General features: G+C 42.1%; 1 protein-coding gene across 1 annotated transcript in view; it reads right to left on the minus strand.

Moving 5' to 3' along the window:
* cul1b (cullin 1b) overlaps nt 1–23,700 on the minus strand; it is a 57,260-nt gene extending 33,560 nt beyond the window's left edge. The window contains exons 1-4 of the mRNA XM_060900020.1: nt 23,630–23,700; nt 7,584–7,837; nt 3,855–4,032; nt 1,869–2,036 (exon numbers count right to left, since the gene is read on the minus strand). Of these exons, the coding sequence (XP_060756003.1) occupies nt 1,869–2,036; nt 3,855–4,032; nt 7,584–7,717 (480 nt within the window). The 5' untranslated portion in view covers nt 7,718–7,837; nt 23,630–23,700. The remainder of the gene's footprint in view (nt 1–1,868; nt 2,037–3,854; nt 4,033–7,583; nt 7,838–23,629) is intronic.
* Nucleotides 23,701–24,529: the final 829 nt, after the last annotated feature.

Raw genomic sequence — 24,529 nt, forward strand, 5'->3', positions numbered from 1 at the left:
ACTCAAAGTTAGTGATTTCCACTGTGATCGCAAGGTCTTGGAGATAGATATGTGAACAAGTTTCTTAGTTACATGATTCCTACAACCCCGATTCCAAAAAAGTTGGGACAAAGTACAAATTGTAAATAAAAACGGAATGCAATGATGTGGAAGTTTCAAAATTCCATATTTTATTCAGAATAGAACATAGATGACGTATCAAATGTTTAAACTGAGAAAATGCATCATTTAAAGAGAAAAATTAGGCGATTTTAAATTTCATGACAACAACACATCTCAAAAAAGTTGGGACAAGGCCATGTTTACCACTGTGAGACATCCCCTTTTCTCTTTACAACAGTCTGTAAACGTCTGGGGACTGAGGAGACAAGTTGCTCAAGTTTAGGGATAGGAATGTTAACCCATTCTTGTCTAATGTAGGATTCTAGTTGCTCAACTGTCTTAGGTCTTTTTGTCGTATCTTCCGTTTTATGCTGCACCAAATGTTTTCTATGGGTGAAAGATCTGGACTGCAGGCTGGCCAGTTCAGTACCCGGACCCTTCTTCTACGCAGCCATGATGCTGTAATTGATGCAGTATGTGGTTTGGCATTGTCATGTTGGAAAATGCAAGGTCTTCCCTGAAAGAGACGTCGTCTGGATGGGAGCATATGTTGCTCTAGAACCTGGATATACCTTTCAGCATTGATGGTGTCTTTCCAGATGTGTAAGCTGCCCATGCCACATGCACTAATGCAACCCCATACCATCAGAGATGCAGACTTCTGAACTGAGCGCTGATATAACAACTTGGGTCGTCCTTCTCCTCTTTAGTCCGAATGACACGGCGTCCCTGATTTCCATAAAGAACTTCAAATTTTGATTCGTCTGACCACAGAACAGTTTTCCACTTTGCCACAGTCCATTTTAAATGAGCCTTGGCCCAGAGAAGACATCTGCGCTTCTGGATCATGTTTAGATACGGCTTCTTCTTTGAACTATAGAGTTTTAGCTGGCAACGGCGGATGGCACGGTGAATTGTGTTCACAGATAATGTTCTCTGGAAATATTCCTGAGCCCATTTTGTGATTTCCAATCCAGAAGCATGCCTGTATGTGATGCAGTGCCGTCTAAGGGCCTGAAGATCACGGGCACCCAGTATGGTTTTTCGGCCTTGACCCTTACGCACAGAGATTCTTCCAGATTCTCTGAATCTTTTGATGATATTATGCACTGTAGATGATGATATGTTCAAACTCTTTGCAATTTTACACTGTCGAACTCCTTTCTGATATTGCTCCACTATTTGTCGGCGCAGAATTAGGGGGATTGGTGATCCTCTTCCCATCTTTACTTCTGAGAGCCGCTGCCACTCCAAGATGCTCTTTTTATACCCAGTCATGTTAATGACCTATTGCCAATTGACCTAATGAGTTGCAATTTGGTCCTCCAGCTGTTCCTTTTTTGTACCTTTAACTTTTCCAGCCTCTTATTGCCCCTGTCCCAACTTTTTTGAGATGTGTTGCTGTCATGAAATTTCAAATGAGCCAATATTTGGCATGAAATTTCAAAATGTCTCACTTTCGACATTTGATATGTTGTCTATGTTCTATTGTGAATACAATATCAGCTTTTGAGATTTGTAAATTATTGCATTCCATTTTTATTTACAATTTGTACTTTGTCCCAACTTTTTTGGAATCGGGGTTGTAGTTTCAGCTCGGGGAAAAAAAAAAGTGTTTCTTCACCCACAAACCAGCAACACACATTAACGATAGCTGCTAAAAAAAAGTTTGGATAATGAACTCCCATAACTGACAACCTGAGCATGACCTCTGCAGTTTGCTGCCTTTTGATGTTAACGCCGTAGTAGACAAATGAACATCTTACCGAATAGATTTCATAAATTCCTTTCCGCCCTTCGTCACACTCCCGGCGTACCCAGTGTCTGTTGAGGTAGGCGCAAATCCCATTTAACACTTTACTGGAGAAACGGTAGTCCTCCCACTGCTGCGTGTAAAACTTGAGAACACTCTCGTCCATCAAATCTTCCCCATCCTACCACACACATACACGAAAAGAACATGAAGATGAGGCACTGAGCATGTACATCCTTTAGCAAAAATATTCTGTTCGCATATACCGATCAGCCATAAAATTAAAAACGTTGACAGGTGACGTGAAGAACATTTGATTATCTCATTACAGTGGCACCTGTCAAGGGGTGGGATATATTAGGCAGCAAGAGAACAGCCAGTTCTTGAACTTGATGTGTTGGAAGCAGGAAAAATGGGCAAGCGTAAGGATCTGAGCGACTTTGAAAAGGGCCAAATAGTGATGGTTAGATGACCTGGGTCTGAGCATCTCCAAAATGGTGCATCTTGTGGGGTGTTCCCGGTATGCAGTGGTTAGTACCGAACTAAAGTGGTCCAAGGAAGGACAACTGGCGACAGAGTGTCGAAGGCATGGGGCATGAAGGCTAGCCCATATGGTCCAATCCCACAGAAGAGCCACTGTAGCACAAACTGCTGAAAAAGTTAACACTGGCTAAAACAGAAAAGTGTCAGTATTAACTTTGTCAGCAGTTTGTGCTCCAGTAGCTCTTCTGTGGGATTGGACCATATAGGCTAGCTTTCCAGAGCTTTTTCTATTTTCATTTTTTTATTTATTTTTTTTTCTGTGTGTTTGTGTAGTTTGGTGTGTGTTTGAGTGTTTTTGTCCACCGGTTGTGGTGTAGCTCCAGACCCAGTTTTGGGCGTCGGTTCCCTCCAGGCCTTGGTTCGCTGTGGGTGATGCCTGTGCTCCCAGCTATGGACTGCAGTGAGCCTGTTGCTCATTTTACATCGTGGTTGTCCAGCGCTCTGTGCTTTAACGCTTGGCGTGATGTTCCAAGCGATGTTGCTTGGTGGTGTCGCGGCGGCTGTGCAGGCGGTTTGGGACATACCAACGCTCTGCGTGGCGGAGCTTCTCTGCTGGCTTTGTGGATCCATGGCGTGGTGTTCGAGTGATGTTGTTGACGGCGTCACGGCGGCGGTGCTGGAGATGTGGGACTTGTTTTCGTGCGCCTTTTGGTGGGACTGTGGCTGCTACACCACGGGAATTACATCCTGACCCCTACTCGGTGGACTTTTTACTTTTTTTATTTATTATTATTTATTATTATTTTTATTTATTTTTTTCTTTGTCTATAATTGTAAAGCGTCCTTGGGTTTCTTGAAAGGCGCTATATAAATTTAACATTATTATTATTATTCGTGCCCCATGCACGAATAAGCCTTCGACACTCATGACCCTGTCGTTGGTTCACCGGTTGTCCTTCTTTGGACCACTTTTGTTCGGTACTAACCACTGCACACCGGGAACACCTCACAAGATGTGCCATTTTGGAGATGCTCAGACCCAGTCATCTCGCCATCACAATTTAGCTCTCGTCGTCACTCGGATCCTTACGCTTGCCCATTTTTCCTGCTTCCAACACATCAACTTCGAGAACTAACTGTTCTCTTGCTGCCTAATATATCCCACCCCTTGACAGGTGCCATTGTAATGAAATAATCAAATGTTCTTCACGTCACCTTGTCAGTGTTTTTAATAAATCAATGAATAGTGAGGTCATGTATGATCTGAAAGCATAGTTAAAAAGTTGGACTGTACACAATTAGGATTGATCTGAGGAGTCATTTGCATCAGCAGTTTGGAAATTTCACTTTGCCATACCACTTCGTTCTATTTGTATAGAATTGAGAAACTCTCGATTCAAATATCGCTTGCTCTGGTCACTGAAATCGTAACTCCGCGTCATGCACGGACATCGAAAATTAACCTGTCGGTTTGTCCTTCGCTAGTGTGAACATAGGGTTAAGACTAACACTTTACCTTCAGAAGATTTGTTAAATAGCTCTTGAGAAACTCCTTCAGTCTTTTGTAAAGTTCCAGCCCAACAAACTGTGCTCCTCCTGGAGTGGGAGTCTTCTTGGAGGGTTTGGTGGGGGGAATGCCTGCACCCCTCGCCTGGTTTGACTGATGGACACTGGTACAGTAATTGTAAACATGTCTAGTGACTAGGTTAAGGAAGTCACAGAGAAGATGGCTAAAAGATCTTCAAACGTTCCTTGAAATGCCATCAATGGCATTTGCCCTAAAGCTTACGACTCCCTGATCAGTGTACATTTTCAACAACAAAATACGATACAATACAATGGTTTAGGGTTGTGTTTTGAAGAGTGGGAGGACAGAAAGAGACGTAGAGGTCATTTCCTCTTCCACCTACCCATACAAAACAGGACGTTCGAACCAAGCCTTTTATTGTCTGTGAATATGATATCTAAAGCTGTGATCTGATACCAAAAGTAGTCCCTCTATCCTGCTGTCGTACTTATCGTCTCGAAATCTGCTGTTGTATATCGCTCTGTCGCAGAACATACCGTTACACAGACTGACAAGTTAAGGGAGGGTTTATGAAGATTCAGCTACAGCCAGCCATTATGGTATTCCTGATATGTGTGGGTTTTAATTGATTTCCAAGGCTTGGATCTGCTGGTCTGGCCAAGAGATGTACGTATTCTCCTTAACAAACTATTTCTGTACTGTTTGTGAGACGATCAGTATTTAATCTCTCACAGCTCAAATGTAACAACAGCATTGTATTGTACCGCCGCGAGGCGAGCCACCGCCTGTCCCAGACCCTGCCTCTCCGGCACCCCCTGGATGCCCTTGGCTGGGTGTCCGGCGCAAAAGCTCCCTTCCCTCCCGGCGACACGGTGGTGTAGTGGTTAGCACGGTCGCCTCACAGCAAGAAGGTTCCGGGTTCGAACCCAGCGGCCGGCGAGGGCCTTTCTGTGTGGAGTTTGCATGTTCTCCCCGTGTCCGCGTGGGTTTCCTCCGGGTGCTCCGGTTTCCCCCACAGTCCAAAGACATGCAGTTAGGTTAACGTGGGGCGGCCTTGGGCTGAGGTGCCCTTGAGCAAGGTACTGAACCCCTGACTCCTCCCCGGGCGCTCTGGTGTGGCTGCCCACTGCTCTCGGTGTGTGTGCGCATGTGTTCACTGCTTCAGATGGGTTAAATGCAGAGGATGAATTTCACTGTGCTTGAAGTGTGCATGTGACAAATAAAGGTTTCTTCTTCTTCTACTCCGAGTCTGGGCATGTAAATGTTTATTTTCGAATGTACAGCTGCACTCACTGGCCACTTTATAAGTTACACCCATCCACCTGCTGTTTTATGCAGTTCTCTAATCAGCCAATCCCTGGACAGCAGCACAATCATGCAGATACAAATCAAAAGCTTCAGTTAAAGATGGACTGCCTTTCAGAGTTTTCAGATGTAGGTCATAAAAAGAATTTTCCCCGACACGCACTTATTTTTATTTAGTGGACTGAAGCCTACTGAATTCAAATCACAGACTTCCAATTTTATTAGTTTAAAAAAAAAAAAAGAACAATTAATGAATTTAGGGCCACATGGCCCTAAATTCTCTGCTATTTTTTCCTGCTTCACCCTGACCCAATTCAAGATACTACGTCATGCATCACGTGGTGGGCTTTCCCTGTTCGTGCAAGGTATTATCAGACACAAATTTGAAACAGGAGAGAAAAATGGCAGACGTGAGTGTGCGAATAAAACGTGAAAGGCCGACTACAGTAATGGAAAGCGAGAAGAAAAGACATTATGTTGCGAAGGAAAGGAAACGCAGGACCAAACTAATAAATATCGGCGGTCAGCAAGCACCTCGGTGTGATCAGCTGTTCGTTTAATGACAGAATGATGTAACGGTCAGTGCACGGTCAAGGTAAACCTGCGCATGCGCATATGGACCTCCTCTGTCTGCTTTGACTGCGCCAAACGAGTGATTTCATTCACGTTATTTGTTCGTGAATCCTGTCAAATTAAATAACTTCCCAGCCACAGAATGGCCTGGTTGGTTTTAGATATTACAGAAATAAACACATTTTTTTTCACGGTCCGGTTTCCATCAAATCCTGCGCTCTGATTGATTGGCGAGAGGGTCCATATCCTACGGTACGGACCCCAGTTACAGACCCCGGTTACAGACCTCTGGCGACTCGCTCGTTCACAACAAACATCGTAGCATTTTTTTGTCAATATTTATCTTTTTTTTAATAAGATTTATTTAGAAGATTATCAAAAATCTTATAAATTTTTGCCAGCATTTCTCAGGAGAACAGCATTAATTTTACATCATAGATAGCGATAACGACCGTGTTCACAGTGAAAGCGAGTTTTACTACCCTGAGGAAGAAGAAATAAAAAAAAACATTTCAGGAGAAAGCTAAAAACCTCTAACTTGCTAACGGCAAGCAAAAACAAGGCTGAATCCTGAATGACTCCTATTTGTATAAATAGGGGACTACATAGGCGGCAAAAATGTAGGTTTTTTTTCCTGCCATGGAAGTGCACTTGTATACCGAGGAGGAAGCCATTTGCATTACAGCCGTGAATGAGGATTCAAAATGGCGGCTCGGCTCGGTTTTCCCTTTCGGGCGCTCTCGTTTTCTGTTAGAATTTGGTAAAGAAAAAAATAAATATATTATTTACCAGCTTAAGGTCGGTCCGTATGGTGAAATACCATGACCTCGGCTTTGAATACTGAGGGCCTCGCTCAGTACTTTCAAGACCTCGGTCACGATATTTCACGATACGGACCAACCTTAAGCTGGTAAATAACACACACACATATATATATCACAATGACCAAACTTCAGAGGGAACTAAATTTCACCGATTTTATGAAATCGAAAGGCCGTCTACTTTTAATGCTCATGTCAAACATCAGAATGGGAAAAATTGTGATCCCTTTTTTGACTTTCACTCTGGCACCAACAGCCATGGCACATGGAGTGGTTTGAGTATTTCGGAAACTGCTGATCTCCTGGGGTTTGCACACACAACAGTGTCTAGAGTTTACACAGAATGGTGCGAAAAACAAAAAAAACAAACAAAAAAAAAACACTGAGTGAGCAACAGTTCTGTGGGTGGAAACATCTTGTTGATAAGAGAAGTCAGAGAAAAATGGCCAGTGGTGGGTTTCCCAAAAGCCTCTTAACACTAAGAGCATCTTAACTAGGAGAGAGAGTTTCATTGTGCTGCTCGCTCTACCATTTAACAATGATTTTTGTGCTACGATGCTTTTGGGAAACTCGGCACAGATTGATTCGAGCTGCCAGGAAGGACATAGCAACTCATATAATCACTCTTTACAACCGTGGTGAGCGGAAAAGCATCTCAGCATGCAACAGCAGAAGCCTACACTGGGTTCCATTCCTGCCAGCCAAGAACAGGAATCTTAGAAATCAAGAACAAGTTCCTATTAAAGTGGCTGGTGAGTGTATGTTTGAAAATGAAATCAAATAAAGTTAAGTAAAATTGAAAGTAAAGTCTCTCAAGTGTGAGGGTGTGCCCCTAAATACTGCTTTTTGCCAACTTGAGAGATTCCTGGAATACACACAGTAACAGCAGCAGCATTCATGGTCCACCCTCACAGTGACAACTGCAACCTCATGTCATAACATGTGATAGGGTATGTGTAAGGTTATGACAGTTCATGGCACAAAGTATATTTCCTTCGTTGTAACTCATGGAGGATACGTGTAGAGCTCCATGTAGCGGGACTTAGCCATGCTCTGTCGCGTATACACCTGTTGAATCCCTGCCCGCAGGTCATCCCAGATCTGGTCCAGCCCAATCTGTCTGAGCCCATGTGGGCTTCTGTTGGACGTCATTGTTTCGTCGCTGTCCTGCTTCTCTTAGCGCCTTTCTGCCTTCCACTTAGACAATGTCAGTGTTTCACAAACACTCCATGGTGGACAGTTCTGTCGAGTTCACCAGCTTCACCAAGTGACCTTTAGAGAAAGAAACACACAAAGGTTAAAAACCTGCTTACTGCTTTACAAAATAAGTCTGCTCAGGAGTAAGTCGCTAAAATTAAAACGCAGATACTTTGGCCAATAGTTAGTTCCATAAATTTTAATAATTGCCCAATCGTTGTTCCACTCAGTTCCACATCTCAGTAAATGTCCTCCTCCTCCTGGTTTTGGTGTGTATTGCTTCATCGTTCTGAAAATACATTTGTGTGTACAATTACAGGAACCTCACTGTTTCCATGCTGTCCTAGGATTCAGCATGAACCTTCATGTTTAGTTTTCCAAGTAAATCAGAGCAGCTGGAGTTTTATCCATGATGCTTGGTGATGTGTAAACTCTCTGACTATTAATAGCCTCATCTACACTTCTCATGTTTACAAGCAGCTGACAGAAGCTGCAATAAAAAAAAAAAAAAGTCACATGCTGGTGATTGTAAAGCTGGATAGATGAACTCGCACTAAAACTTTTATACGGGGAAAAAGATAACTAGAAGAATAATGGCCTTCATACATAAACTACGACTTTACCAGGGCTGTATTCAAAGAACACCACTGTCAAGATCAGGGTTAGTTAAGATGGGATCAAGACCGAATTTTAAGGGGGTTGAGGACAGTCAAGATTGAGACTTTAACTAGATAGAACTCGACGCCAACGGCGTCGATGGGGATGCCTCCGCCTGGTAGACTACACGCCTTATTAAGTTGTGATTTGGGGATGGACATTTGACCTCACAGTAACCTTGACCTGTGACCTTTTAACCTCAAAATCTAATCAGTTCATGTTTGTCCCAAAGTGCACAAATGGTGAAAGTTTGGTGAAATTCCTTTCATTTGCCTTGGCGATATGGTGTTCACAAGGTTTTCGGACGGACATTTGACCTCACAGTGACCTTGACCTTAGACCCTTTGATCTCAAAATCTAATCAGTTCATGTTTGTCCCCAAATGCACAAATGGTGAAAGTTTGGTGAAATTCCTTTCATTAGTCTTTGAGATATCGTGTTCACAAAGTTTGGGGATGGACATTTGGCCTCACAGTAATCTTGACCTGTGACCTTTTAACCTCAAAATCTAATCAGTTGATGTTTGTCCCAAAGTGCACAAATGGTGAAAGTTTGGTGGAATTCCTTTCATTTGCCTTGGAGATATTGTGTTCACAAGGTTTTTGGACGGACATTTGACCTCACAGTGACCTTGACCTGTGACCTTTTGATCTCAAAATCTAATCAGTTCATGTTTGGTGAAATTCCTTTCATTAGCCTTTGAGATATCGTGTTCACAAGGTTTCGGGACGGACGCACACACGGACGGACGCATGGACAGACAGACCACCCGAAAACATAATGCCTCCTGCACCTTAAGGTGGCGGAGGCAGAAAAAAAAACTTTCATGATGCTCTTTCAATTTCATATATTCCAGACCAAATTATCTTGAGATTTACCCAGAATTCTGGACAATAGATCTAGACATACAATTGTGTTACCACTCCATCCATCCATCCATCCATCCATCCATCCATCCATCCATCCTCTGCCGAATCTGGGTCCAGGTCGTGGGGGTAGCAGCCTAAGCAGAGCACCCCAGACTTCCCTCTCCCCGGCCACCTCCACCAGCTCTTCCAGGAGAATACCGAGGCGTTCCCAGGCCAGCCGAGAGATGTAATCTCTCCAGCGTGTCCCGAGTCTGCTCCGGGGTCTCCTCCCGGTGGGGCATGCCCAGAAAACCTCCCTTGGGAGGCGTCCAGGGGGCATCCTAACAAGGTGCCCAATAAGGTATTAGGCAGAGACCCGTCCACCCGTAAATTTGACGGGCAATTGCCGATTTCAACGGGCAAGTATACACACAGACGGATACTGAAACGGACGATAATGCCGAAAATTTTCGCACATGAATACTCCCACATGTCATCCGATAAATCCAGTTATGTTCCGCCCACACACGGACTGGCCATCGGGAGTAGCGGGAGTTTTCCCGGTGGGCCGGTGGTTCAGTGTGGGCCGGCGGAGAAAAAAAAAAAAAAAAAAACAGTTGCGCGCTGGCCTTTAATATGATAAGCAATGTTAACAGTTTCTTTAACAAACTGTTAACATTGCTTATTACAGTTGCGCGCTGGCCTTTAATATGATAAGCAATGTTAACAGTTTGTTAAAGAAACTGTTAACATTGCTTATCATATTAAAGGCCAGCGCGCAACTGTTTTTTTTTTTTTTTTTTTTCTCCGCTGGCCCACACTGAACCACCGGCCCACTGGGAAAACTCCCGCTACTCCCGATGGCCAGTCCGTGTGTGGTTCCGCCATCATTTACAAATCGTAAGAAACACAGTTTAATACGAAAAATACTGAAAACTTGAAATGAAAAATCAGAATATTTCATCGTTTCCGCCATTTTGGCCCGCACTGAATCTTGTAACATGCGGACTGAATAAATCGCGAATTCTGATTGGTCGAAAATTGCCAAACACCCTGCGTTGTAGTTTCCTCTTTCTTGGCGGGAGAACCGCATTTTTTTTTGCTGACTCACTCTTCTGGATCAAGATGAATCCCAACAAACGCCCCAAATTGAATGTGACAAAAACTGATTCGTTTTTCCACAAAAAGACAGAAAAGGTATGTGTGATACATTGATTAACAAGGGGGTTTCATTGGGGTATGGTAAAATAGAATACTGTTGGGTTTTTTTTTTTTATTAAATACTGTAACTAGATCAAAAGATTATATACAATTCATTGTTGTTTATTTTCTTTTCACTTTTGTTACCAAATCAAACACCATACATACATCTGATACATTCAGGAGTGAAACTGAAAAAAATACAAAGTAAAAATATGCAATATTTCTGATCAAAAATTACACGCCATTTCACCCTGAAAATGTCCTAGAATGCAGGAAATGAAGTCTAAATTTCAAAAATTTTCTGGGGGGGCATGCCCCCAGACCCCCCTAGAGGGACTTCGCGCCTGCGGCGCTCGTCTTCGCACCTGCGGCGCTTATCAGGATTATATAAAATATTATTTTTGACTGGTAAATTTCTTTTTCTGCCTAATACCCTAGTGCCCAAACCACCTCAACTGACTCCTTTTGATGTGGAGGAACAGCGGTTCTACTCTGAGTCTCTCCCGAATGACCAAGCTTCTCACCCTGTCTCCAAGAGAGAGCCGAGCCACCCTGCGGAGAAAACTCATTTCAACCGCTTGTATCTGCGATCTCATTCTTTCGGTCACTACCCACAGCTCGTGACCATAGGTGAGAGTAGGAACGTAGATGGACCAGTAAACTGAGAGCTTTGCCTTTTGGCTCGGCTCTCTCTTTACCACAACAAACCGGTTTAGCGTAAGCATCACTGCTGACGCTGCCTTGATTTGTCTGTCCAACTCCCGCTCCCCCCTACCCTCATTTGTGAACAAGACCCCGAGATACTTAAACTCCTCCACTTGAGGTAGCAACTCCCCCCTGACCCGAAGTAGGCACTCTACCCATTTCCGGCTGAGCGCTATGGCCGCGGACTTGGAGGTGCTGATCCTCATCCCAGCCGCTTCACACTCGACTCGGAATGACCACATTTCAGAAGGAACTAAATTTCACCGGGTTTATGAAATCGAAAGGCTGTCTACTTTTAAGCCAGAGATTAAACAAAGGTTGTTTTAAAATTATCATGTCACATTGGCAAAAACTGGAGCAATTTAAAAAAGAAAAAAAAAAAGTCCAATTCTTTACTAAATATGTTAACAAACCACAAAAAAGCACTGTTCGTTTGAAAAAAAAAAGATTTTCTATCATTTAATATCAACAACTCTTCTTAATTAATTAGCCTTGTCAGCTAGCTGGCTTCATTTGTGCTTTGCGGAATTACTTCTTGTCAAATTTCATGCAAGCAAAAACGAAAAGACGGCACAAACATTATTTTTACAGGCTCTTCATTAAGACCAAGTCCCAATTCTATACTCTAACTGGTGTAAGATACTGAATGCAGCATGGGAATGTCCACTGTGGAAGTTTTTCTATCATTATGATGACACTTTTCTGTGAGCAAGTGTCTTATTATTTGTGAATCATTAATATTCTCACGGTCCAAGTAGCACTTGAAGATGAAGACATGGAACGCTTATTGGAATGGCAACGTCCGACATCATACCCTTGAGAAATCCTCAGCCCAAGCCCCGGGTTCTGTCTCTCTCTCTCTCTCTCTCTCTCTCTCTCTGTGTGTGTTGAAAGATCTCAATTCTATACAGAATATATATCTTATCATATTATATGCTTTCTATTCCATTCTATCATACTGCATTCCATTCTACTCTATTCTGTCAAATTCCCTTATTTTCTTTTATAATATATTCGATTATCTTATTGTAACTGTCTATCCTATTCTATATACAACAGAGGTGGATAAAGTACCCGACTTCAGTACTTAAGTCAGAGTTCAGATCCCACTGGTCAAATGTTACTCCGATACAAGTGAAAGTTGTCCAGTCACATTTTTACTTAAGTTAAAGTACTGAAGTACTTGCTTTTAAAAATACTTAAGTATTTAAAGTACATTTCCTGTCAACGCATCGTTGTATTATTGCCACAACGCTTACAAAACCTAACGCTGTTACCAAAGACGGAAATGTGAATTCACAAAATGAACGCATGCTGCGCCATCATGGTGGTTTAACGTTAAGCTAGCTAGTCAATGAAACTCCACCTGATGCTAGCAAACTCTTTTCAAACTCGAAATCATATTGGGTAGCTCACGCTACTAGAAAAGAAAGATTTCTACATTCTGGTTATTTGGCAAGATTACGCTAAAACCTATTTCTGAAAGGACTTCAGATAAGTTAACGTGATTCATGTTAGCGTAACTCCATTTTTACATGCTAACTAAGAGTGTCCAAGTTAACTAGCTATGTGTAACGTTAGCCGTGGACAAGGCTACAGGAACTTGGTGGGCAAATCCATAGAAAGTCATTTGACGAACCAGACTGCATAGCTACGTTTGCAACGTTATCGCTAGCTTTAAAAGCGCAGACAACTTCATTACAAGCTTTCTCTTGGAATAAAACGTTTATATCCCTCAATATGCTTTGCAGGTTGGGCGGCGAGTTTCTGGAGGCCGTGATGTGGTTCGTTTTTGGCAAACAAAGCAAACATTTAAAACGAAACGAATCTTTAATCCTTTCAGAAAACTGAAACATGGGTTCATGGGCCATGAGTGTGTGCATCCAGAAGAACCGCCTCCTTCCATTCTGCCATCAACTGATCGTGTTAAATAATGCTGTGGAGAAATCATTGAACTTGATTTTATGCAGTCTATGGATGTGACGTGACCCTAGTGATTACTGATCGGCTGTCTCAGCGTCACCTGCGAAAAAACCAATCACATTTTAGAAAAGAAAAAACATCCACTTTCAAAGCCGCTAACGAGTAACGAGGACCTTGATAGAAATGTAGTGGAGTAAAAAGTACGATATTTGTCTTTCACATACAGTGAAGTTAACCCCTTCAATGCTCTTGGACGAGTCACGTACGTCATTAAATCTTTTACCGCTGTGCCTTATGACGTACGCTACTCATCATAAAACACCTCCTTTTATGTACCTTACATGGCACATTACTTTTACTTCACAGTGGCACATATGAATAACAGTCAATGCCTAAAACGTTCTTCCGTCATACGGCACAGCGGTAAAAGATTTCAGGACGTACGTGACTCGTCCCAGGGCATTGAAGGGGTTAAAGTCAGAAGTTTCCAAAAAAAATAAAAAATACACAAGTAAAGTACAGATACTCAAAAAGTGTACTTAAAGGAACAGTCCACTGTACTTCCATAATGAAATATGCTCTTATCTGAATTGAGACGAGCTGCTCCGTACCTGTCCGAGCTTTGCGCGACCTCCCAGTCAGTCAGACGCGCCGTCACTCCTGTTAGCAATGTAGCTAGGCTCAGTATGGCCTATGGTATTTTTTGGGGCTGTAGTTAGATGCGACCAAACTCTTCTGCGTTTTTCCTGTTTACATAGGTTTATATGAGCAGTGATATGAAACAAGTTCAGTTACACAAATTGAAACGTAGCGATTTTCTATGCTATGGAAAGTCCGCACTATAATGACAGGCGTACTAAACACCTTCTGCGCGCTTCGGCAGCGCATTGATATCTGAGCTCCGTATCAATGCGCTGCCGAAGCGCGCAGAAGGTGTTAGTACGCCTGTCATTATAGTGCGCACTTTCCATAGCATAGAAAATCGCTACGTTTCAATTTGTGTAACTGAACTTGTTTCATATCACTGCTCATATAAACCTATGTAAACAGGAAAAACGCAGAAGAGTTTGGTCGCATCTAACTACAGCCCCAAAAAATACCGTTGGCCATGCTGAGCCTAGCTACATTGCTAACAGGAGTGACGGCACGTCTGACTGCGTCTGACTGACTGGGAGGTCGCGCAAAGCTCGGAGAGGTACGGAGCAGCTCGTCTCAATTCAGATAAGAGCATATTTCATTATGGAAGTATGGTGGACTGTTCCTTTAAGTACAGTACTCAAGTAAATGTACTTCGTTACTGTCCACCTCTGATATACAATATATATAGCTAGTATTTTGTTGTATTCTGCTGTATAATGCTTTCTATTTTATTCCCATCCGTTCCTTTCTATTCTATTCCATCATAATACATTCTGTTCTAGTTTGACGTGGTCCCTTCTTGTTTCTCTTGTGAGGTATTCTATTGTATTGTCATGGCTGTCTATTCTGTGTCGTGTTTTGTTCTACATCTTCATAATGCTTGCCATCCTATTCTATACAGTATATGACATAGATAATTCTATGACAGTTCTATACAGAATGTGTATATATGTGTGTGCATGTATATGTATATATCATATTCCCTTTTTTAAAAAATTTATTTTGTTGTATTGTCATGACTGTCTATTCTACAAACTAAATAGTATACGTGTAGTATTTTGTCATATTCTTTTCCACGTCTTCAAAATGCTTTCTATTCTATTCTATCATATTCCCTCCTTTTCTCTTATAATGTAACGCATTCTATTATACTGTCCTAATTGTCTATCTTATTCTATATTGTCATGTTCTCTTTGGTTCTGTGACCATTCTATTCTCCATGTTCTATTTTAATGTATACTATCTTGTCATATTCTATTCTATTAGTCCTGGGTATGACTTTAAACTGTAACCGGTGGTGAATCTCAGGTCCGGGAGGACTTGAGTACTGGGGAAAGTGGAGTCACCATTGCTCCCAGGTCCACTCTGACCCGGAGTGGTAGCACCTGCCTGGGTTCCCGCTATGGGTTAAATAGTACATCACCAATAAGGTGCTGGCAGCAGGGCGCTTTTTGGTGCAACGTGGCAGATGAACCCAACAGGGTTGATGACACACCACCAGATGGCATGCAGAAGAGCCACTCAAATGGCCAACAGATGGCAAATCAGTTGTCACTGCGGGGCAACTTCCATACCCATCAGGTCTGTGGCACTTTTGTGCACCACTTGGCATCAGGTCTGGAGGTCCAGAGAGACAACACGAAGGGGGCATGACATCGCTTGTCTTACCTTACTGTGCAAAGTGCTTCATTAGGAGAGGAGAACAGTATGTAAGAGCTCACGAAGCCAGACATTCCGTGGCGACTCAGCCGGGCCATTCGTGCCGCCCATGCAGGCGAATCTGTCGCTCTGGTGCGGGCCTCGCGACCCATCTGCGTTTCTGCGCATCCTAATGAAGCAGTCATCATTGTTAGCGATGGACAGCCAACAACTATTCTCACTCACTCACTTCCAGTAACTGCTTCAGCCTAGTCAGGGTTGCAGTAGGTTTGGAAGCTCTCACAGAAACACTGTGTGAAGTGGAACAACACCCTGGATGGGATGACAGTTCATTGTAGAGAGCATCATGCGCAAACCAGGGTTCTCCAGAAAATCTGAAGTAGCCAGCTAAAATAAAAAAAAAAAAAAAGTAGTAGGCAGCTCTGGAATTTGCAGCAGTGAAACCACCGCGGTGCGCCAAAGGGACGCTAATGCTAGGGGGGTATGCCCTTCCCTGAAAATTTTGAAATTTCCATGTCTTCTGGTGCATTCTCAGCAAATAAATTACCAACCACTTCGCTGTAAAATACTTGCAAAATATGTATGAAATTTCCCTCCAGAGGTATGTGTGCTTGGCTTTCTCACTTACCCTCTGTAGTATACTGCCTGGCTCTGTAACATAACTACAAACGCTACAGTGTGGTCACGTGGTCCGGTTCAGCCAATCAGAGCGCGAGAATCAATCAGCAAACATGGCGCTGCTTCCAGTAATGCTAGACCCGAATGGAAGACAATTTCTTGGTGAAATAATTGGACTTGCAGCAAATTGTGGGCAGCCGAGACGATATAAATCACTTGAACACTGAAAGGCAAGTTTTTATTTTTTTCTAGGATTGAGTAGCCGGCGCAGACCGTCTGTGTAGGCGGAGAAAACCGCCGGTTGCTGGCGCTTGTTTGTGTCAGAGATGTCCACATATCATATTAGGACTGATTTATTTTAGCCAATCTTTTTGGGAAGTAGGAGCAAAACTGAGAACCTGGAGGAAACCCACGTGGACATGAGAAGAACATGCACGGACATTCCACACAGCCAATAAGCCCATCTTAGGATCAAACCCTGGATCCAGGAGCTGTGAAGCAGCGATGTCAATTAATCAAAAAATTATTATTATACCTTCAAATACGCATGTGATAAAAATTTGAAAACTTTTTGTAGTGGCACCTTCTTAAAGTGCATATTCTAGACCAATTTTGTGTTTTTTTTATATGAAAGTATGACCCTTTACACACTTATCCAGAAGGGTAATTTTGCACAAGGCCATCTGTCTACAGCAGAAAAAAATAAAATAACAAAACGCGTCTGGAAAAATCCCAAGGGAGTCTGGAGCCAGATTCGTGACGTTACCTGCGGAAGCGCCAGCAGGCTGCGCGAGCTTTGCACAGTTTCAGTGCACAGCCTGTGTAGACCAAGCGCTCCCATTTCTCTCTCGTTGTCCGGTCTTTTGGGAAACGATGAGTACTAATCCCATCATGATTGGTGTTGCTACACCCTCCTACGATACATCTGTTAACCATTTTAATAATTACGTGATAACGTTGAAGAAATTTGCAGAAATCCACCAGGTCGTTTTCTCATAAACAAACCAGCGCTGACGTAGGATTCAGAGGGAGGCGTCCCGCACGCGAAGTCACGAAAATCAATGTTTGCCGGGAAATCCAAATGCCAAGTTTTTTCAGAGGCGGACCAATTCGCCTCAAATGGCTTGATTTCAACTGAATTTTTCTGGTATTGCGCAAGGTGGGCGGCACGGTGGTGTAGTAGTTAGCGCTGTCGCCTCACAGCAATAAGGTTCTGGGTTCGAGCCTCGTGGCCGGCGAGGGCCTTTCTGTGTGGAGTTTGCATGTTCTCCCCGTGTCCGTGTGGGTTTCCTCCGGGTGCTCCAGTTTCCCCCACAGTCCAAAGACATGCAGGTTAGGTTAACTGGTGACTCTAAATTGACCGTAGGTGTGAATGTGAGTGTGAATGGTTGTCTGTGTCTATGTGTCAGCCCTGTGATGACCTGGCGACTTGTCCAGGGTGTACCCCGCCTTTCACCTGTAGTCAGCTGGGATAGGCTCCAGCTTGCCCGCGACCCTGTAGAACAGGATAAAGCGGCTAGAGATAATGAGATGAGATGAGATGCACTTTATAAACATCATCCAAAGTATTTTCAGAACAAAATCGTTTCCTTGTGACATTTAGACCAGGACAGCAAGGTAAAATGCGCTTGATTATCAGAGAGATCCTATAGAAATGGCATGCTGGTGGTCCTTCACCCTTTAATAAAAAAAAAAAACATGGGTGAGCCTTGAATACCCAATACGACGCCTGATACACACCACTTGATCACATCTGGTTTGAAATTAGAATAAAAGTGTCTTTGATTTTGTACAAGTTGTTTTCAGGACATTCATCCCATTCAGTCTGCCACTTCCTTAAAATATAAGATGCCAGCACATGTTGAAGGTCTGAAGCTGGAATTTTACATTCAGTGACTGCGCTTTTAGCCGCACTATCTGCCTGCTCATTACCAGTGAGGCCAACATGGTCTGGAATCCAACACACACACACACACACACACACACACCGCTCAGTTTGTCTTTGTAAAAGTTCAAGTTTATCTAAAATACTGACTAAGTGCTTTATTTCTCATACAGCGCAGTATTCCGTCTTTTTATTTATTAAAGCTATATTGCCGTTCAGATTTTTCAAGTGTAGGTCATAAAAAGAATTTTCCCTGACACCAAATTATTTTTGTTTAGTGGACCGAAAGCTACTGAATTTGAATCACAGACTTACAATTTTATTAGGTTTTTTAAAAATAGAACAATTAATGAATTTAGGGCCACGTGGCTTCACCATGCCGCAATACAAGACACGACATCATACATCATGTGGTGGGACAACTGCTTCACTGTGACGCAATACAAGACACTGCATCATGCGGTGGGCTTTCCATGTTTGCGCAATGATACAAATTTGAAACAGGAGATGGAAATGGAGGACGCGAATAAAACATGCAAGACTGACTAATGGAAAGTGAGAAGAAAAGACGTTAAGGCCACACCAATTTAATTAGTTGGTTCTCGGATTTTTTCAGGAAAAATATGAAGCGAGTGGGCGAAACAAAACTAAAAATTAAAAAAAAAATGCTCTGATGGTAAAATTAGCAGTGGAAATAGAGCAAACAATACAGGCAAACCAGTAAACAGATCGGCTAAATAAACAAATGAATTACAGTCAATTGAACATCGACAATGCACAGAAAAAAAGATTTGACCAGGAGTAGGCTACTTCACACGTCTTTAACAAAAGTGAAAGGGGCGATTTGATTGGTTTTCGACGTCACGTGATATCACGTCACGTGACCTTTTCTGTTGGCGGGAGTTTGATTTCGATTTTTTTTTTTATTTTGCATTTTCTTCAAGCGGCGATTCCGAGAACCAGCTAATCGAATTGGTGTGGCCTAAGTTGCGAAGGAAAGGAAACACAGGACCAAACTAATAAATATCGGTGGTCAACGAGCACCTCGGTGTGATCAGCTGTTTGTTTAGAGACAGAATGATGGAACTAGAGATGAAAGTGGAGCAAAGGAAAAAACCCTGAAATGGGGGGGGGGGGGGGGGGGGGGGGGGCAACGTCCCCCAAAAATATTTTAATAACGTAACACGCAAAACCCTGCACTCTAGTGCATTTTAGTACTTATTTTCACAAAAACAAGTTAGAACTTTTAAGCCTTTTTCTTTCATGTACATTAACGATTAACATGTCAAAAATATCAAATTTAATTCCCCGAGTTAATGAGTAATTTTCAGGAGTGCATTTAGAAAACGCGGTGATTTTCCTGCTGCACAGTTCATTACTTTGAAAAAAAAAATCAGACAGTTGAAGGTAAACTCAGCAAAATCCCAAAACAGCACTGTTAAAGTAAAGGTCTGTTAGAGTTTCTAAAGCTTTCAGGTTTCAATGTTGGGGACATCGAGCCTCGTTTATCAATCTTTTAGTAGAGTTGTGCGTTTGCAGAAGCTAAAGTGAACTAAACATTTCCAATTCAGATTTATGCGAGTTGAAGCCAATTGTTTACATTAGTTCGTATTGTCTGTAAATTTAAACACCAATGAATGAATACCAAATTTCTCACGTAAATCAGGGGCGTAGGGAGGGTGTGTGTGTGTGTGTGTGTGTGTGTGTGTGTGTGTGTCACACACTGACTGGCAGCCTGAGTGCATTATGTAACAAAAAATAATGACCATTGCTAGTTTTAGGCAGCTTAGAAACCGGCTCTTCCATTATTGCTGTTTCTTCCACGGTTTCTTGATGTTGTGTTCTAGAAACGGCACTAAAACTTAGCTTCGAAACCACACAATGCAACTTTGATGGGAAAAAATATATACGTATAATAAATTGCTGACCTCTCTTCACGTCATAAAAAGGAGGAAGGTTTTGCTTGTTTTGACATGGTGAATTATTAACACAAGAGAAAATACTTGTAATTCGCAACTAAAAAGACTGCAGCTACACTGGCAGCTTGAACATGCTTTCTAGTGCGATTGTGTTGTGCTTGCGCAGAACAGTGTCAGTCCTGCGTGCCTTAGCACGTGCACCTGAAGGCGCGCACGCCTAATGAGCTCCGGCACGTGCAACGTTAACAAAGAACACCTGTCTTTAATCAATGAACTGTGTTTGGGCTATTTAAGGACTGCGCCCATGCAAGGACGATGCGAAGTATTACGCCACGTCTAGGAACGCGAAAAATCCGAAAAATAAATTTCTCTATTCGGAAAACCGGAGATTTTCAAGAGTTTTGTCAAATATCCGGATTTCCGGGTCATTAGCAGAAAAAATCCAGCGGAAAATCTAAAAATCCAGAATTCCAGGAAATTCCGGAACACTTTCATGACTATAGAACTCTCAGTGCACAGTCAAGGTAAACTTGCGCATGTGCACACGGACTTCCTCTGTCTGCTTGACTGTGCGAAGTGAGCGATTTCATGTACAGTGGTGCTTGAAAGTTTGTGAACCCTTTAGAATTTTCTACATTTCTGCATAAATATGACCTAAAACATCATCAGATTTTCAGAGGGAAATTTCAGAGGGAACTAAATTTCACTGATTTTATGAAATCGAAAGGCCGTCTAGCTTTAAGAAGACGAGTTTCTTAGAGAAATCGTACAGTCGTCTGTCTTGAAGACTATCCCACGGTGAAAACTACATACGGGCTGGTAAAAAGTGCTGACACCAGAGCCTCCTTCCGTAAACTGTTAAATAAACATCTCATTAGAGAAAGCTTCACTATAACAGTTATGTTTGCCTTTGTTAAATAACAGGTTTTTAATTTGGTGACTGACCCCTTGAAAATGGTTCCTCCAGGAACTATGACTTTTCAGTTGTCAAGACAACAGAAGAACTAAAATACAAAAACAGAAAGATACGTCACAATGCTCTTGTGCACAAAACAAAATGCTCTTGTATTTTAGTTTTTCCGTTGTCTTGACGACTGAAACGTCATCGTTCCTGGAGGAACCATGTTCAAGGGGTCAGTCACCAAAGGGTTAAATCAGTTCATTATTAGTGCGGATTATGGACAGCATCCAACAAAATCCTTTGTGTATACAGTGGTGTTTGAAAGTTTGTGAACCCTTTAGAATTTGCTATATTTCTGCATAAATATGACCTAAAACATCATCAGATTTTCACCCAAGTCCTAAAAGTAGATAAAGAGAAACCAGTTAAACAAATGGGACAAAAATATTATACTTGGTCATTTATTTATTGAAGAAAATGATCCAATATTACATATCTGTGAGTGGCAAAAGTATGTGAACCTTTGCTTTCAGTATCTGGTGTGACCCCCTTGTGCAGCAATAACTGCAACTAAACGTTTCCGGTAACTGTTGATCAGTCCTGCACACTGGCTTGGAGGAATTTTAGCCCATTCCTCCGCACAGAACAGCTTCAACTCTGGGATGTTGGTGGGTTTCCTCACATGAACTGCTCGCTTCAGGTCTTTCCACAACATTTCCATTGGATTAAGGTCAGGACTTTGACTTGGCCATTCCAACACATTAACTTTATTCTTCTTTCACCATTCTTTGGCAGAACGACTTGTGTGCTTAGGGTCGTTGTCTTGCTTCATGACCCACCTTCTCTTGAGATTCAGTTCATGGACAGATGTCCTGACATTTTCCTTTAGGATTTGCTGGTATAATTCAGAATTCATTGTTCCATCAATGATGGCAAGCCGTCCTGGCCCAGATGCAGCAAAACAGGCCCAAACCATGATACTACCACCACCATGTTTCACAGATGGGATAAGGTTCTTATGCTGGAATGCAGTGTTTTCCTTTCTCCAAACATAATGCTTCTCATTTAAACCAAAAAGTTCTATTTTGATCTCATCCGTCCACAAAACATTTTTCCAATAGCCTTCTGGCTTGTCCACATGATCCACTGCAAACTGCAGACCAGCAGCAATGGGTTTTTTTTGGAGAGCAGTGGCTTTCTCCTTGCAACCCTGCCATGCACACACATTGTTGTTCAGTGTTCTCCTGATGGCGGACTCATGAACATTAACATTAGCCAATGTGAGAGAGGCCTTCAGTTGCTTAGAAGTTACCCTGGGGTCCTTTGTGACCTCGCCGACTATTACACGCCTTGCTCTTGGAGTGTTCTTATTATTACACTCCTGGGGAGGGTAACAATGGTCTTGAATTTCCTCCCTTTGTACACAATCTGTCTGACTGTGGATTGGTGGAGTCCAAACTCTTTAGAGATGGTTTTGTAACCTTTTCCAGCCTGATGAGCATCAACAACGCTTTTTCTGAGGTCCTCACAAATCTCCTTTGTTCGTGCCATGATACACTTCCACAAACATGTGTTGTGAAGATCAGACTTTGATAGATCCCTGTTCTTTAAATAAAACAGGGTGTCCACTCACACCTGACTGTCATCCCATTGACTGAAAACACCTGACTCTAAGTTCACCTTCAAATTAACTGCTAATCCTAGAGGTTCACATACTTTTGCCACTCACAGATATGTAATATTGGATCATTTTCCTCAATAAATAAATGGCCAAGTGTAATATTTTTGTCTCATTTGTTTAACTGGGTTCTCTTTATCTACTTTTAGGACTTGTGTGAAAATCTGACGATGTTTTAGGTGATGTCCTGGAATCCAGTTACTATTTACCTTGATGCTTTAAAACACAGCAAGGTTTTACTGTCCATGACAGCCTTAATGCTAATATGAACACTTGTTTTAACAAAATTCATTTATAAAACTATAGAAAACTTCAGCTATTAACTTCAGATAAGCTTCATTTCTATCTCTTTGCTAAGTCTTACACTGTAATGTTTATTTTCTTCGTGAAACACATTTAACCAAACTCTACTGTCACATACAGCTTTGTTCAATTCGTTAGTTGTTCTAGCTATTTTTTTTTTCACTCGTCTTCCGGGAAATCCGGTTTGCGACACTATGATTGGCTGGCTGTACATACTCACATGTCGTGCACCAATTGGACACTGTCAGTACGTTTATAAGGCTGACGCAATAGCCAATCATATTACAGGAGGCGGGATTTGTAGGAAAATATCACCCCCCCCCAAAAAAATATATATATATCGCACTTCATATTTAACCTTATAGCGTTATGTGGTTGCCAGGTAGGGTCAATGCGCCACGTTTTTTGGTAAGTGAAGAAAACCTACTCACAGGAAGTAAAAGAAAAAAAAAAGTTAACAAAATAAACTTGTCTCATATCTATATTATGAGCTAGTCAAAACCTTAGCTTGCTAACTGGCTAACTATCAAATTACGTTCAGTAGAGAACCAGTTACCACAGAGGTACAAATATTAACAACACTTCTAGCAGGATTACCATGATGGGCTTTTTTATTAGGAACAAAAAAAGTCTAAAACAAGGATATGATATCTAGCTAAGCTTATTGTATGTGAGCTTCCAGACACAAATAAGTCAGCAGACATGCTAAGCTAACTAATATGTAGTTAGTGATAATGTTGCTAAAAACGGCCTCATATTCAATGCGTCAACGCAAAGCTACAAACTGAACCCGCACTATACAGGCCGATTTCTGACAAATAAACTCCCGGAAAAGCGATATTTTTCAAAAGTGATGAACTATAGATAAATTATGATCCGGTTTTTGGACTGACAATTTAACCAGCTCTTTAAAAATGGTCAAAACTTACCATTGTACAAGCAGCTCAACTAGCTTCACTTAGCTCCTCTACCACCCTGAGCTTCACTGAGGCAGTAAGCTGAGCTCAGAAACACACACACACTCCCCTAGTGTCCATGTCCTCAAAACTGGCAATACACAAGTGTTACACAGTTTAACAGAGTAATTCTGAAAATTGTTATCCCATTCCTGTTAATTTAGGTCTTAATGTATTGTAAGGGATGAAAACTATCAACCTGTTTTATATGAGAGAGAGAGAGAGATTGTTATGGAATCAATTTTGTGCCAAAATGTTCATACAATACTTTTGAAATATCAAACAAAAACGACAAATCAAAATACAAAAAAAAAAAAGTCAATTTTTTTAGACTGGCAAACAAATTATTCGTGTAATCGTGCAAAATATCAGTCTATTACGCTTCAGAAACCTTTTATTTTTGTTCCGCGTCTTTCTCAGTTTTGTTTGACGTAATTTTTCTCATTTGCGCTCCCTGACTTTTTGTTTGCAGTTTTGGCACAAACTTCACGTGTGGGCAGGCTGTCCAGGAACGCATTCCCATTGGCTAACTTGTGTTTGACTGACAGCTACGCTCAGCCATTTCCTACTCGGATTCTGGCGGACTGTTTGACGAGTGACCGATCCATTGACGGTAAACAAGGATCGAGTGGACTTCAGTGGCGACTATGATCTCATCTCATTATCTCTAGCCGCTTTATCCTGTTCTACAGGGTCGCAGGCGAGCCGGAGCCTATCCCAGCTGACTACGGGCGAAAGGCGGGGTACACCCTGGACAAGTCGCCAGGTCATCACAGGGCTGACACATAGACACAGACAACCATTCACACTCACATTCACACCTACGGTCAATTTAGAGTCACCAGTTAACCTAACCTGCATGTCTTTGGACTG

This window comes from Neoarius graeffei, chromosome 19 (assembly GCF_027579695.1).
Source record: "Neoarius graeffei isolate fNeoGra1 chromosome 19, fNeoGra1.pri, whole genome shotgun sequence".
In the NCBI taxonomy this organism is placed as follows: domain Eukaryota; kingdom Metazoa; phylum Chordata; class Actinopteri; order Siluriformes; family Ariidae; genus Neoarius; species Neoarius graeffei.